The sequence below is a fragment of the Rhamphochromis longiceps genome, linkage group LG15 (genome assembly GCF_057381845.1).
Source record: "Rhamphochromis longiceps isolate RC_006_pf linkage group LG15, R_longiceps_female_GT1.1, whole genome shotgun sequence".
NCBI lineage: Eukaryota > Metazoa > Chordata > Actinopteri > Cichliformes > Cichlidae > Rhamphochromis > Rhamphochromis longiceps.
Window position 1 is genome coordinate 35,356,706 of NC_140571.1, and position 12,986 is coordinate 35,369,691.

Consider the following 12,986-nt stretch of genomic DNA (forward strand, 5'->3'; position numbering starts at 1 on the left):
ATATTCACAATATTTTGTTGATGTTGTGTTTTGTTTTGGGTTTTTTTGATGATATTTTGTTGAAGCACCTTGTTGTTGTGATTTGGCACTGTATAAATAAAATTGAATTGAAGGTGTTTCTTCTAGTTTCACAAACTTTTTTTTGAGTTTTCTAATAACTCATTTAGTCTGAAGGCTGAACATTTCAAAATGTCCTTGTTTTATATCACAGGTGCTCCTGGGAATGTACCGTTGCACTGATATACCAGGGAAGTTTATATGGCAGCCTGGAACACTAACACAAGCCGTGTCTTCAGGCCAGTGGATCCTCTTGGAGGACATTGACCATGCTCCTCTGGATGTGGTGAGTAAATACCCTACCTTTTTAAATATGAATGAATTGAAAACTATGGACTGGTATTTATAAAGCATCCAAACAAAGTTCTCAAGATTACAAGTCCCATTTTACATTGGTAGTGTGTTTCATTCTGGCCCAGCATCCATGGGCAGTTGAGGATCACCTATTAACCTAACATGCATGTCTTTGGATTATGGGAGGAAGCTAGAGTACTCAGAGAAAAGCCACGCAGGAAAACATGCAAACTCTACATAGAAATTCTCTAGTCGGGGGTTTGAGCCATCAAGTTGTTGCTGTCAAGATGACACTGCTAACCGTTACACCACTGAGTTGTCACTGGCAAGGAAAAAACTAGCCCTAAAAAAGTTCTTTCTTTTTTTTTTCCCTCTCTCTCAGATATCTGCGCTCCTCCCTTTGATGGAGAATAAAAAGCTGATGATTCCGGGGCGAGAGGACTGCATTGATGTTGCGCCTGGATTCCAATTTTTTGCAACCAGAAGGTCAGACTACAGCGATTTGTTAAGGGATATGAAATTCTGATATGACTACTGAACCTGTCACATGTGCTTTGTGACGCTGGGATGTGTAATCCTATGTACGGTTAATCATTTCAAACTGTATGTACAATTGAGATGTACTAAAGAGTAATGCATGTTTCAATGAACACTGGCCTGTCAGATTTTAGTAGCAAGTAACTTGTGTTTTGTGGACTGTAGGATGTATTGTAGTGGTGGAAGCTGGCACAGACCCCAGAACTCCCATGCAGTGCTGTTGGACAAGTACTGGACGAAGCTGCAAATGGGCAACATGACACGAGAAGAGCTGAAGAAGGTGATTGGGAGGGTTTTCATGTTTAACTTCACTGTGGTTTCAACAGTAGATTCCCTTTTTTTTGCAAAAATATGTGCCTGTATTCTAAAACAAGACATTAGCTTTAGTGTTACAATTAGTGTTTTATTTAACCAGTAAGGGAACTCCTCCTCTCCTTGTATAATGGTCCATCCCTTGGTATCTCCTTCACGCTCATGAAACCGTACTTGTTCTTAAAAGGACTTGCTGTGTCTAGAAGACGCACACAACTTTTTTTGATTGGATAGAGGGATGTCTTTAAAAATGCTTAATTAAAAACACCTAGCACCTTACCAAGGAGGAATTCAAGCAAGTTAAATCAGGCAGCAGCAAGCATCGTTTTTTTCCTTTTACTTATGAAGTTGCATGATATTCGGACACATGGAAGTCATAGGAGTCAAAGCCTGTATATTTTCATCGATTTGGATATTTAGAAACTTTGAGATGATCTTTTCTGCTGCAGTTAGGGACAAACTTAAGATTTCTGGTCAGCAAGTCAAAAATGATGCTTTTGCTACAGGGTTTTAATCCGTTTTTTTGCAGTATAAAAATCCTAAATCTTTTTTTTTTTTTCTCCATCGTGTATTCCTGCTGTAAGTTCTGTTGTATCTGTTTCAAGCTGATCCTATCCCTCGTGTATGTAGGTGCTCATTAGTAGATATCCGAGGCTGTCTGTGGTGTCAGACCATCTCCTGGAAATCTTCTGCCAGCTGACTGGGGAGAGACACTCTGAGCTGGACACAAACAGCCCTCCAATGCCTGACAACAGCCAGCAGCACAACTCTGACGACAAAAGCACACAGCTGAGGGCGCTTTCACTGAGGTGAGCCCCAGCTTGCTGCTCTCTCTTCTCCTTTTTCCTTTGTCTAACATTTAAATTCTAATCAACACATCAAATTGACCTGTGGCACTAAAAACATCAAATTCCACTGAATTTTATCCGCTGGTGACTAAGGCTGCCAGTTTTAATAACAGCTATTATTAATTAAAGTACGCCGGTTGTTTAACATACTTAAAGGTACACAAACCAACTCACCCCAACCCGACAGCTGAAACAAAAAACTAGATGTTTCAATGATTGCAGCGCATCAAAACTGATTCTGGAACAGACAAAGCAGGCTAACATTAAGGTTCTGCAGTGGACTTCCCAAAGCCCCCAGTGTCTGTTGAAGGTGACATTTAACCAAATGTTAGTGGGTTATACTTCTGACCCAGTATGTTATACTTTTGACCATGTGTAGATCAGAGAAAATCCAAAATAAATGTAAACCTGTGCCACCCAGTTGTTGTTGTTGTTGTTTTTTGTTTTAAATCATTAAAGATCAATCACTGCATATAGGATCATGGGGTTTTGATATACGTTGTTTCTTGAACATCTGGCCTATAATCCACAAAAGCTGTATTGTCATCGCAGCCATTTGGGGCATACGCAGAACCATGACCATGGAATTTATGGTCTTAAATCTATCACATTATCCCCTCCATCCAGTCTGCAGTTCAGTCTTCATGTGATGAACTGGTTTTCAATAAACTCTTTGCTGCGATCCATAGTTTACTGATTAAAATGTCCTTAGAGCAGGAAACTGGAATCACAGATTAATCAGGTCACATCAGTGCATTTAAGTAAAAGCGGACTCACTAAAGTGCTCATTGAAATTTCTGTGTTCTTTCCACGTTCTTTTAGTTTGGTAGATGGGTGAAAATTTGTGATCCCGTGTCTGTTGTGACAACCAAAATCAGGTTAGAAAGATAAGAAGTCTAAAAAATATGTTCTGGATACTTCTCCATTATCACTCTACAGGGACCTGCTGAAATGGTGTGAGCGAATCAGCGTCAACTTTGACTGCACCTCGTCAGCTACAGCACAACATGTCTTCCTAGAGGTCAGTGAATTCAATTTATGAAAATGATCACATATGGATGTTTCATTCATACACATGCCAGACGATATTACCATAGAAACCAATACACGGTTGTAACCTCCAAGACTCATCCACGTATTTCAGAGCCAGCCTTGAAACACCTTTTATTTATTTATTTATTTATTTATTTATTTATTTATTTTTTTATGCAGTGACTATGAAAATGAGAATATATCATTTACTGTGTAGTAACTGAATCGTAGGATGTTGTTCGCAATAGACATTTTGGATAGTTTCGGCATGAAAGGGACACATGAGATGAACAAGAGTACTGGTGATCTTCCTACTCTGGCAGGACAAAATTGTCCCTGTTCCATAGCTATGTAGTTAGTTGTTTCTCTAACTGCTTGGCTAAAATCATAGGAACACAGTTAACTAGATCACTAACTACATGCGACATACGGTGGTGTGAAAACGTATTTGCCCCCTTCCTAATTTCCTCTTTCTTTTTTCTTTTTTTTTTATATGTTTGTAACACTGAGATGTTTTAGATCACGAAACAAATTTTGATATTAGAAAAAGATAAGGCAAGTAAATGTCTAAATGAGGGTGTTTTATCATTAAGGGGAAAAAAAGAAGAAAGAAACCTGTGTGGCCCTGTGTGGAAAAGGATTGCACCACCTTGTTTAATAATGAATTGGCTGTGATTAACCACATTTTTTATAAAGCGCTACTCTGTGAATTGAGTCATTTTCTGGTCTTTGTCTCCCTCAGGCTCTCGACTGCTTCACAGCCATGCTGTCTCATCCCGAAAGTAGACTGCGAATGGCTGAGATCATTGGAAGCAAACTGAACATCTCCAGAGAGAAGGTATTTGAGTGAACAGTTTTATGGTAAATGAAAGCAGTTTGAAGCATATGTTTCGGATTTGGATAGAGGACCATTCTGATGCCACTGAAATCCAATTTAACTGTAATCTTGGTTTTTAATTTGTGGCATCTGCTTTTTTCCAGGCCCAGCACTTCTGTCAGATGTATCAGCCTGGCATCTTGCTAACTGAGCTGGAGGCCTCAGTGGGCAGAGTGACTCTGATTCGGAAACAGACTGAAGCAGTTCAGCTGAGTGTGTAAGTGGGACATCCTACTCTGGCAAATCCTTTCTATGTTTCCACGATATAAAGTGCTGTGACAAAGTATTTACCTTTTCTGATTTATTTTTGTCATGTTTCAGGTCATTAAACTGACTTTAATATTAGATGTAGATGACTTCTAAAAACAGCAAGATGCTGTATGTAAATGATGATTTTATTTATCAAAGGAAAAAAATGCTTGTTATTCATTCGTTCCTACTCAGATTGGCTGGATGCGACTTTGACTTGTTTTCCATTACGATCGAGTACCACCTAATGTGTGTGGGGTGGTTATAGCAACATGGTCAAGTGTCCTGTGATGTAATTAGTCTGCGACTTGAACGCCATGACAAAGGTGGACTTCCAGGTGATGTTATACCTGCTCGGTCTGTGGCTTTCTGTGAAACTTGGGGACCACGGCGATTTCCCTGTTGCCAGGTTTCAAAAGTGGCGGTTTTGATTTTCATGAAGGAGATGCTTTCATGACTCATCAAGTGACTAGCTAATCCACTGATGTGATCATCCGAGGTTGCTCGGGGCCCCATTGGGATACGTACTAAAAAAGCTACCACCTAAGGGAAAACCGTGGTGAGCGACCAGAGTAGGTACAAATGGAAAAGTGACTGTAATCTCTCCAGGGTGTCTTGAGACTGGTCCGGGGGGACATGTCTAGAACACCTCACCTAGAAGGCACCCAGGAGCCATCCTTGTCAGATGCCCGAACCACCTCACCTGGCTCCTTTCGATGTGGATCAGCAGCTGCTCTACTCTGAGCCCCTCCTGGATGGCTGAGCTTCTCACCCTCAAAACTCAAAATTCCCACCGCTTGTACCACGGTGTTTTGGTTGCTACCCAGAGCTTAAGATCATAGGTGAAGGCAGGAACATAGATCGACCGGTAAATTGAGAGCTTTTTGATTTAGATTTTTTTTTTTTAAATTCGCCTCTCTTTTCACCATAATGGACCGGTACAGGGTCCACATCACTGCAACCGCTGCATCAATCCATCTGTCAATCTCCCGCTCCCCTCACTCGTAAACAAGACCCAGAGGTACTTAAACTCCACTGCATCAAGTGGAGGGGAGTTTAATTCATCCCTCATCCATAGTGGGTGATGCACCCTTTTCTGGCTGAGGACCATGGCCTCAGACTTGGAAGTGCTATTCACATTTCTGCCACTTCACACTCAAGCTGGAGGCCACCACCGTGAAGCCAGCACAACCACATCATCTGCGAAAAGTAGACACCCAAGTCGGCAATGCAAACCAGGCTCTTGCAACAGTTATATAAGGGCCGAATGCAAAAGTGTAATATTTTTGCATCCACGTGTTTATGTGGGTGAACATTAAATTCAATGTTGACACAAAAAGTGTTTTTGTTGTTTTTCTGCAATGTGCAAATATTAACTGTTAATGTGTTGTTTTAAACAGGGAGAACCACACATTTGCTGCTACACGACCATCTGCCGTGCTACTTGAACAACTGGCAGTGTGTGTGGCCAAGGGAGAGCCGGTTCTTCTGGTGGGGGAGACTGGAACTGGAAAGACCTCTACTGTACAACAACTAGCTAGAATCACAGGTGAGCTCAGGTTTGCGCAAAGATAAAACTTGGCTGTGGCTCACTGGTGGTTTGAACCCTCCCTCCCCCTGTCACTATGTCTTTAAACTCCAATTATCTCCATAAAGCTCTGTGAATGGTTCATCCTATTTGAAATATTTCCTATTTGTTCAATCCAGGACACAGGCTGCGGGTTGTGAACATGAACCAGCAGAGTGATACCGCAGATCTGCTTGGAGGGTGAGTCACACAGCAACTGTGCATTAATTGCATAAAAATAATACTCTGTCACTAAAACTATATAGATAAGAACAGCAGTCAAGTGTTTGTGACAACTGGCAATGAGTCATTCACATTGTGGGAGCGACCGTGGCTCAGGGGGTTGGGAAGCTCATCTGTAACTGGAAGGTTGCCGGTTCGATCCCCCTGCTCTCTCTGTCCTGGTCATTGTGTCCTTGGGCAAGACACTTTACCCTACCACCTGCTGTTGTTGGCCAGAGGGGCCGATGGCGCGATATGGCAGCCTCGCTTCTGTCAGTCTACCCCAGGGCAGCTGTGGCTACAACTGTAGCTGCCTCCACCAGTGAGTGAATGAATAGTGGAATTGTAAAGCGCTTTGGGTGCCTAGAAACGCGCTATATAAATGCAATCCATTATTATTATTATTGTTATTGTTATTATTATTATTATTGTTATTGCTTGGATAGCTCATTTCCCCTTCGTAAATGAAATCGTAATTTAAGAATGCAATATTTGTATTTACTCAGGTTATCGTTCTCTAATATTACATTTTTTTGAAGCTATGAAACATCCAAGTATTACAAATATGCTAAAAAAAAGTCACGAAGTGGACAAATGTTTTATCATAGCAATGTAAATAGCTGCAATTCACAACAACAGTCATCTGATTAAGTCCCTCCAGTAGTTTTTCTACTGATCCATGAAGACTACTGATAGTGTCTTTGCATTATGTATGATGAAGAGTAACCGGCTCTTGACTGGAGTTGTAGAGGCATCTCAAAGTCTATTAATGCACACCCTACAGTGTGTCCTAGATACATCATCAGTGATATAATGGGTTGTCACTGGGTCTTTCAGGACTTTCATGTTTATACATCCTCACCCTGATGACCTAGCTAGCGTGGTTAGTCCCCAGCTTGTGTCTAAATAAATTGTGTTGTCCATGGGTCCTGCCTTTTCACACATATCTTGATGGCCTCTCAGGTATATTGGTGATGTGCAAGATGGCTCTCTTGCTGTGCAGTCTGCTGATCTCAAGTAACTTGACGACCTAGTAGATAGACTGGCTAGCAAAACCTTGACAGCTGACATCAATGGAGTAGCTCCTCATACTTGGCCCTCTTCCTCTCAAATACCTCTCCAATGCATTCTTCTAAGGGTACAGTCAGTTCCAGCAGGGCCACCTGCCTCGATATGTCAGGCCTGGTTGTCACAACTACTGTGTCAGGGAATTCGAGCTGTCTCCTTAGGTTAGCCTTCCAACTGCCAGGCCTGAGCTGTTGTCAGAAGTCCTCTTGTATCCTGTTTCTTTTTTCTCTAGCCTTGACAAAAACAATAGTGCTTTGTTGCCTAGTGTAACCTGTTGAGAGATCTGCTGATATCTTCTGTAATAACTCAGCACCTAGTCAGGGTGCCACTAATAACATCCTTCTCCCAGAGCTAACAGCTTAACACATATGCTAATAATTTTCAGTTCTCTGCCAGGCCCCAGGAGGAAAGGTTGGTTAGGTTTGGGAGGGCATCGTTCACTGACTGAACCTTGATTTGATTTGACCTTCCAATAGTCCTGAACACAAGATGTTCTGGTCTATTGCCTGCGCCCATCTAGTCCATATTCCTTGCTTTTCATCCCAACCATCCTGCATCCTTCTCCCCCCATGCTTGGATTTCTTTCTGGGCTAACTGACATGTTGAGTTCTTGGGGTGCTGCCAGGTCCTGCCCATCCTACTGCAACTGTCCCCACCAGCTGTCTGTGTCACAGCCACTTGTCCACCTGATCAACACCCTCCTGAGCCCTCCACCTCCAGCTTTTCCTCACCTCTATGCTAGCCAAAGAGACTCTCTCTACAGCAACAGCACTTGCCTGAATATCCATGAATTCCTTCGAAAGGCTGCTTGCAGTGTTAGACTGCAGGAAAAAACCCAACCCACCTGTGCAGGATCTTGATAATCTTCTCAAAGGCCCCCACCACAATGATGGGACATGGTAAACCACCTGCTGATACATCCAGGCCTTTCCTCTTAATTGGCTTCCCAGGTATTGATTGAATTTGGACTTCTCCTAGTGCATATGTTGCCCTTCTACACAACTAGAGATCAGAACCTGGTTGTCATAAAGTCCATCTATACCCAGTTGATCAGGTGTTTGAGACCTTGATGGATCTATTTTATCCCAGGAGTCAATATTGTGATCACTGTCAGATTGTCCATGAAAGCCCTCATTGGGGGCCCAAAATGGGGCCAAGCATATTCATGGTCAAAATAAACAAAATCTCTGAGAGGGTACACCCAATGATTATTCCCTAATCTAGCCCATAGAAAGCAGATGTTACTGGTCCAGCCGTCTTTACTGTAACTGAAGCAGCTGTAATAGTCCAAAATTTGGTTTCTGATCTTGTCTTGAATATGTGTTGAACGAGTGTGCTTTCCACCAGTTTGTGTGAGACTGTCCCATGAGCATTGGCAAGGTCAAATCGCAGAACTGCAAGGTCAGCATTTCCCTCCTGGATAAGCTAAATGACATTTCCTGTCTGATCGATAATCTAATACCCATGGAGCGCTGAAGCAGTGTCGATATATGGATTGCTTAAAAGGGATTCTATGTATCTGGCAACAAAGCTAAAGTATATCTTCCCCTCAAAGTCGAGGAGTGAGGCGATTCCAAATTGTTCAGTGACATCTTCTTCATATTTCCACTGCTGTGCAACTTTTCCTATCCTCCAGCTAACCTTGATGGAGTCTGGGCCACTTGATGTAGACAATGTAGGAGACTCCACTTGGACCTGGTGCTGAGGTACTTCTACTTGCCTTGACAACCTGCTTGACCTCTCTCAGGTTTGGCTTCTTGAAGTGGAATGTCACTATGGGTTATTGCAGGTTATCAAGGAAAAAACTGGATGGACCAGAGCTTAAATCAGTGTCATATTCTCAATACGAATGGATAAATCAATCTTTTAGTTGTAGCAAAGAACAAAACCCAAATTGTGAAAATAAAAAAATAAATCTTTTCCACTGGTTTTAAGTCATTCTTTTGGTAACACTTTGGTGCCAAACTCTATTAAGTAGTAAAAAACCCCAAAACGTCCCAGTAATTTCTTTTGATGATTTCTTCTTAGCTTAAACTTTTTTCCTTTTTTTTTTTTTTTTTTTTTTTTTTTTTTTTTTTTCTTCTTCTTTTAAATAACAGGTACAAGCCAGTGGACATAAAGCAGATCCTGCTCCCTCTGCGTGAGGCCTTCGAGGACCTGTTCTCCCAGACCTACTCGAGAAAGCAGAACCTGACCTTCCTCGGTCACGTGCAAACCTGCTTCAGAGGCAAGCGTTGGCAGGATCTGCTTAAACTCATGGACCACGTCTGCAAGTCTGCTCTCACTAAGGAGCTGCAAGAGAAATCAGATGGTAGTGCTCCAGAATTACTAGATGGTTACACCGGCTGTGTTAGAGTAAAACACTGACGTTTTCCTGCGTGTGCGTGTTTGTGTCCGTGCAGCTGCTTTGTTGCAGGAGCAGTGGGAGGCACTGGCTTCAAAACTTAATCAGACCCAGCAGCAGATTAGGGCCTGTGAGACAGCCATGGTCTTTGCCTTTGTGGAGGTAAAGACTTAAAAAAATAACCACACATATGTTCGGGGATCAGAGCGTGGTAACCCTTACCTGTGTGTGTTTTGCTTTATAGGGAACATTAGCTCAGGCAGTGAAGAAGGGCCACTGGATCCTGCTGGATGAGATCAACTTGGCAGCAGCAGAGACCCTCGAGTGTCTGAGTGGACTTCTTGAGGGCAACACCAGATCTCTAGTACTGCTGGATCGTGGAGACACCGGTGAGGACTGCCATTACCTTGCCCCCTTTTGAAAGCCTTCATTAAATACTTCCAAAGTTAGAACTCTGTAATTTTTTGTTTGTTTTTTTTGAGTAGAGCCCCTAGTACGCCACCCAGACTTCCGGCTTTTTGCCTGTATGAACCCAGCTACTGATGTTGGGAAGAGGAACCTGCCTCTGGGCCTCAGAAACAGGTGAGACTATGCAGCGCTGCAGACTACGCAAGAAGCTTTATGCCACAGGCATAATGCTCGACTGATCGAAAAGTATTTGTTTTTATATATTATATGTATATTTCTATACAAATATTTTTAAATCTAAGTAAGCATGTGTATGTTTTTGATCAAATGTTCTATTTTCCTTCCTTTATTATACAAGAATTAATTCCAAAATGGGAACAATGCTTCATTTCTAAACCTCTGTATGTTTCACTTAGGTTTACTGAGCTGTATGTGGAGGAGCTGGAGAATGAAGCTGACCTGAGGATCCTGATTTCAGATTACCTCAAGTGCTTAAATCCACATCGAAGTGTCATCAGTGGCATTATAAGGTTGGCTCTTATAAATGCTTGAACTTTTAAAAGATCGTTTTTTTAAAGACGTTGCTGAACGAGTGTATTTCTTTTGTACACCATCCAACAATATACCTTCTTTGTTGATGCTATATGCAGCCTGATGCATTGTAGACTCGAATAGGTAGAGCGTAGTTTCAAGAGCGTGTTTGCCTTTTGTGTTTTTGATGCAGTCATCAAACAAACATCCTTACTCATTTTGGGTTAGTTAATTGCATCATAATCAAACTGCCATAGATGCTTGCGTTACAAGCTTGCTGTTACATTTTATTGTTGTTTTTTCACCCTCGGCTTCTGACACTTTTAGCTTTAGGATAGGATATATATGTAAGTGTGTGTGAGCTGCAGGTTTACACTACCTTTTGAATGGCTTATTTGTCAAATGTATTTCTTTGCAGCTTTTATCTGACAGTACGAAAGGAAGCAAGCTCACGTCTGGTGGATGGAAGGGGCCACAGACCCCACTACAGTCTGCGGACTCTGTGCAGGGCCCTGAAGTATGTGGCGCTAAACCCCTGTAACAACGTGCAGCGCTCACTTTATGAGGTGGGAACCAGATCTCTTATTTATAAGTAGTCATATTGAGAATGATCAGTTTTGTTTAATGCCCTGTGTTTTTTAATCATTATTGTTATTATTTTAGTATTTGAAGGTTTGATGTTTTTGTACTTGTTATACCTGTTCTTCAACTGCGTCTTGTGTGCAGGGGTTCTGCCTGAGCTTCCTCACTCAGCTGGACAGAAGCTCCCACCCTGTGGTCCAGAAACTGGTGTGTCAGCACATCCTGATGGGAAACACAAAGTGTCTGAAACAAGTAAGATCTTATCAGAGGTGCTTTAAAAAAATGATGAGAAAACCCCAAAAAGTGTGTGTGTATGCATAAAACAATCTTAGATGAAGATACCACAAACCAAAGACGTTATCACTTTCAACACACTTCATATGTGCTCTTTCTCTTTTCTAATAAGCTTTCAATGTGAAAAATGTTTCATTTTTCAGCATGAGCTAAAATGGATTTTAAAGTTCTGAAAAGTGACTTGTTGTAGCTCAGGAGGTAGAGCAGACCATCTACTAAGTAGAAGCTTTGTGGTTCGATCCCTAATACAAGACGTGCATGCCAAATATCTTTGGGCAAGATATGAACGTGTGAATGTTAGATAGATGTAGCACTCAAAGCAAAAAGTGCTTGTGTGAATGGCTGAATGAGGCAAGTTGTATAAAACACTTTGAGTGCTCAGAGTAGAAACGTGCTATCATTTACCAGTTTAGGGCGAAGTGATACGGAGGCATAATTATATGCAACCTTTCTGTAAAATGTTTGTGCACTGTGTTTCCTACAGTCCATCCCGGCACCCTCAGGCCGACCCTGTGTTGAAATGGAAGGCTATTGGGTTTCCCAGGGGGAGATGGAACCAGGTCTCGACCCCAGCTACATTCTCACTCCCTCAGTCAAGCTGAACCTTCGCGACCTTGCCAGAGTGGTGTCTGCAGGGTGAGCTATCACCCAATCTGACCCCTTGTACAATGTTCCCCCCTGAATCAATGGTTTCATCTATAAATCTCTAGATATTCATGTTGACAGAGCTAATTCAGGCCCTTCAGTAAATGATGCACCAGAGTGCATCAGGACAAATCTGTGGTTGGACTGAATTGCCCTGCAGTCAGTGGCCTACCAAACAGGAGGCTTTGATGTTTTTATAACAGTGGAAAGAAAGAGCTGTGATTCAGCCATCAGCTTTCCTGTGTTTCTCCAAAGCGATACATTTGTCTATTCCTTTCTGCTCCTACGCAACATTAACATGCCAGACTTAAATGTGAATGGTGAGGACATCACTTCTTACTTTTAGAATTTTGGGGCCAGTGCATATCACAGCTATAAAGATTTTTGAGTTGAAAATCATACCAGTTTGTTACAGGCTTTAAATGTGAACAATATGTGTGCAACAGGAGGCGGCCAGTAGTTGGTAGTGTTGCCTCACAGCACAAAGTTCCTGAGTCTGACTCCATCTTCTTCAATGTATTCTGTTGTCACAAACAGAAAAGGTTCAAAGCATTTTGTTTGGTTTTGTTTATAACTCAGAGGTCCTTCACCACTTAGCTGCTCTTAAGGTTAATTTCATACAGTCAGGAAATAACGTCACGAATGTTGCTTTGGCTTTACAGGACTCACCCAGTGCTGATCCAGGGAGAGACATCTGTGGGGAAGACCAGTTTGATCAGGTGGCTCGCTGCTGCCACCGGGAACCAGTGTGTGAGAATCAACAACCATGAGCACACCGATGTCCAGGAGTACATTGGCTGTTACTCATCAGATGACCGGGGCAAGCTGGTGTTTAAAGAGGGTATGAGCATTTAAAATAGTGTTACAAGACTCCTGGGGCTTTTCTCTAGGGAATCAGCTTTTTCATGCTCCCCGTGCCTGCATGGTTTTTGTCTAGTTACTCAAGCTTCCTCGTGCAGTCCAAACATATGCATGTAGGGTTAAATGGGGATTCTTAATTGGCTGAGAATAAGGGACAGAAGGAGCTTAAAGTGAGCAGAATAAATCACTGTATAGTTAAATGCGACTTGTAATGGTCAGTAAGACTAGGAAAGATAAACGCCTATCGACTCTGTTCCC

The 12,986-nt window shown here is 42.1% G+C and overlaps 1 protein-coding gene across 3 annotated transcripts in view; it reads left to right on the forward strand.

Moving 5' to 3' along the window:
* Positions 1-12,986, forward strand: part of mdn1 (midasin AAA ATPase 1) — a 59,866-nt gene that overhangs the window by 2,959 nt on the left and 43,921 nt on the right. For all 3 annotated transcript variants that reach the window (XM_085381594.1, XM_085381593.1, XM_085381592.1), the window contains exons 7-24: positions 212-343; positions 734-837; positions 1,054-1,168; positions 1,831-2,009; positions 2,988-3,069; positions 3,823-3,918; positions 4,062-4,174; positions 5,607-5,755; positions 5,914-5,974; positions 9,163-9,374; positions 9,466-9,569; positions 9,652-9,796; positions 9,893-9,989; positions 10,232-10,345; positions 10,765-10,912; positions 11,073-11,180; positions 11,707-11,858; positions 12,530-12,708. In XM_085381594.1, coding sequence (XP_085237720.1) covers positions 212-343; positions 734-837; positions 1,054-1,168; positions 1,831-2,009; positions 2,988-3,069; positions 3,823-3,918; positions 4,062-4,174; positions 5,607-5,755; positions 5,914-5,974; positions 9,163-9,374; positions 9,466-9,569; positions 9,652-9,796; positions 9,893-9,989; positions 10,232-10,345; positions 10,765-10,912; positions 11,073-11,180; positions 11,707-11,858; positions 12,530-12,708 — 2,290 coding nt within the window. The remainder of the gene's footprint in view (positions 1-211; positions 344-733; positions 838-1,053; positions 1,169-1,830; positions 2,010-2,987; positions 3,070-3,822; positions 3,919-4,061; positions 4,175-5,606; positions 5,756-5,913; positions 5,975-9,162; positions 9,375-9,465; positions 9,570-9,651; positions 9,797-9,892; positions 9,990-10,231; positions 10,346-10,764; positions 10,913-11,072; positions 11,181-11,706; positions 11,859-12,529; positions 12,709-12,986) is intronic.